The sequence below is a fragment of the Mastomys coucha genome, unplaced genomic scaffold, assembly GCF_008632895.1.
Source record: "Mastomys coucha isolate ucsf_1 unplaced genomic scaffold, UCSF_Mcou_1 pScaffold5, whole genome shotgun sequence".
Taxonomy (NCBI): Eukaryota; Metazoa; Chordata; class Mammalia; order Rodentia; family Muridae; genus Mastomys; species Mastomys coucha.
The window spans coordinates 65,074,413-65,076,376 of record NW_022196911.1 but is presented as its reverse complement, the minus strand read 5'-3'; the positions used below and the strand labels follow the sequence as shown (position 1 = coordinate 65,076,376).

General features: G+C 55.5%; 1 protein-coding gene across 2 annotated transcripts; it reads left to right on the top strand.

The window, feature by feature from the left end:
- Nucleotides 1-6: 6 nt before the first annotated feature.
- On the top strand, nt 7-1,881 carry Spem2 (SPEM family member 2). Of its 2 annotated transcripts, none has more exons than XM_031351938.1 (3): nt 7-174; nt 331-388; nt 493-1,881. In XM_031351938.1, exons 1-3 carry the CDS (start codon nt 37-39, stop codon nt 1,812-1,814), a joined length of 1,518 nt encoding a protein of 505 aa, XP_031207798.1. In that variant the 5' UTR covers nt 7-36; the 3' UTR covers nt 1,815-1,881. The 2 variants fall into 2 exon arrangements, with proteins under 2 accessions (XP_031207798.1, XP_031207797.1); XM_031351937.1 differs by having other exon boundaries at nt 490-1,881.
- Nucleotides 1,882-1,964: the final 83 nt, after the last annotated feature.

Here is a 1,964-nt window from a genome sequence, read left to right as displayed (position 1 = left end):
GGGGGGTGGCCCAGGTGGCCTTAGGACCCCCCCACCATGGAAAACCAGCTGTGGCAGAACACCTTGGGGTGCTGCAATCAATACCAAGAAAGCCCCCAGGATGCAGAGAACATCCTCTTCCTGTTGCTGGGCCTCATCATTCTGGTCAACGTCAGCATCAATGTGACAACTGTGGTCAGTGATTACTGTGGATCACCCGTAGGAATGAAGAAAGCTCTATAGAAAAGCCAGCTACAAGCTTGCTTCACTTGGAGGAATGGGCGGGGTTGTTGGGGACCGGGGATGGTATTAGCAAGCTGGTCTTCACTCCCGTCTTTCCACCACCTCCAGATGTGGCATGGGCTCCAGAACGCCATAGACAAGATGATCTCTTGGATGAATCAAAAAAGTAAGTATGCTAGCCGACAGTGTCCCACACGGGCACCCTGATCCTAAGAAACCAGGACCGCATGTTCCTAACCCTGAACTCTTTTGGCTCTTGCCTCTTAGCAGATGTCCAAGTTACCAAGTGTCCCTCCAAAGAGCCCCAACCAGCCGACGTCCAGGACGTCCACATCCACTGTATCCTGGACCCTGTACAAGTGAAGATGGCCCAACCCACACAGTGTTCCTCTTCCTCTTCCCACTATTTCCGCAAGCGCTCTAATGACAGGCGCAGCCGCAGGCGCTTCGGCTACCAACAGGGCAACAACCTTCAGATCCGCCAAAGCAACCAGCAACAGGGCTGCCTCAGCCACCAGCAGAGACTTCGGAACAACAGGCCACTCTCCCGTGGCTACACACCCTATCGTAAACAACCTCAAAGTCCCAAGATATCACAGATGAGGCCAATGCCCTTTTTTGACCTGGAAGACCGGGATTCCCTTCTGGAGGATGATCAGTCCTGCCCGCATACAAAGCAACCCCGTAGGCGCTGGGGTGCTTTGAGAAAGCCAGTACGGCTGGCTTCCAATGTGGGACTGTGGGGTCGCCAGGGTGGAATCCTCGCCAGCCTCCCATTACCCTCCCTCTACCTGTCACCAGAGCTGCGCCGCTTGCCTAAGCGAGTAGAAGCCAAGTCAGAACTGAGGCTACGGGGCTTTGGTCCCCATTATTCACAGTCCCGGGTTTGGGGTAATGTGGAAGCTGAGCAGTGGGCCTCATCACCACCTCCTCCCCGCCGGCTGCTTCCGAACCCTTCCTGGGTCACTGTGGATTATAGCCCTTTCCCTTCAGGGGGCCATATACCTTATGATGCCAGGGATCAGTGGCGGCGTGGAACAGAAGGATGTGAACCGCCACCTGCCTTTGTATCCAGGAACCCCAGAGAGACCCAAGGCTACCGGGACCACAACTCCTCACAGGCCCACCGGCAGAACTTCCCGAGCTATGTTTATAGCCAACCCAACCACAGCCCACCACAATCCATGGGGCACGTGGGTTACAGCTCCCGGGAATCTCACGAAGTCCGCAGGCGGCCCCCTGACTGGATTGAGGTTTTCCCCTCTCGTCATCCTCTGACCACCTCTACCTCCCTCACGGCGTTGGGTGAGACTTCATACCAAAGGGCCCCAACTGCCAGCTCGGGTCTGATGATCCGTCACTCCTCTCAGCGCTTGGCGGAAGTCCAGATTTCTGATCCAACCCCACCTCCAACCACCTTTGTTCCACTCAGTCGGAATCCAGGTGGCAATGCCAGCTACCAGGTGTATGACAGCCTGGAGCTGAAGAGGCAGGTGCAGGAGAACAGAGGGCGGGCCAGCTCACTGCCACCACCTTCCACCTCAGCTTCAAGGCCCTCTCTGCATAGAAGCCGGACCGGAAAACTTAACTGAGCAGCAGGTGAACGTGCACAGTGGTGCAAGGCATGGAGAAAGGAATAAAAAGAAAGAGTCCAGGAAACTCTGTTGTTGTCTGTTTGGAAGTTCTCCTTTCCCTGACCTGGGATTCTTGAAATGAACTCTTCTTGGCACGATGTTCCTGTT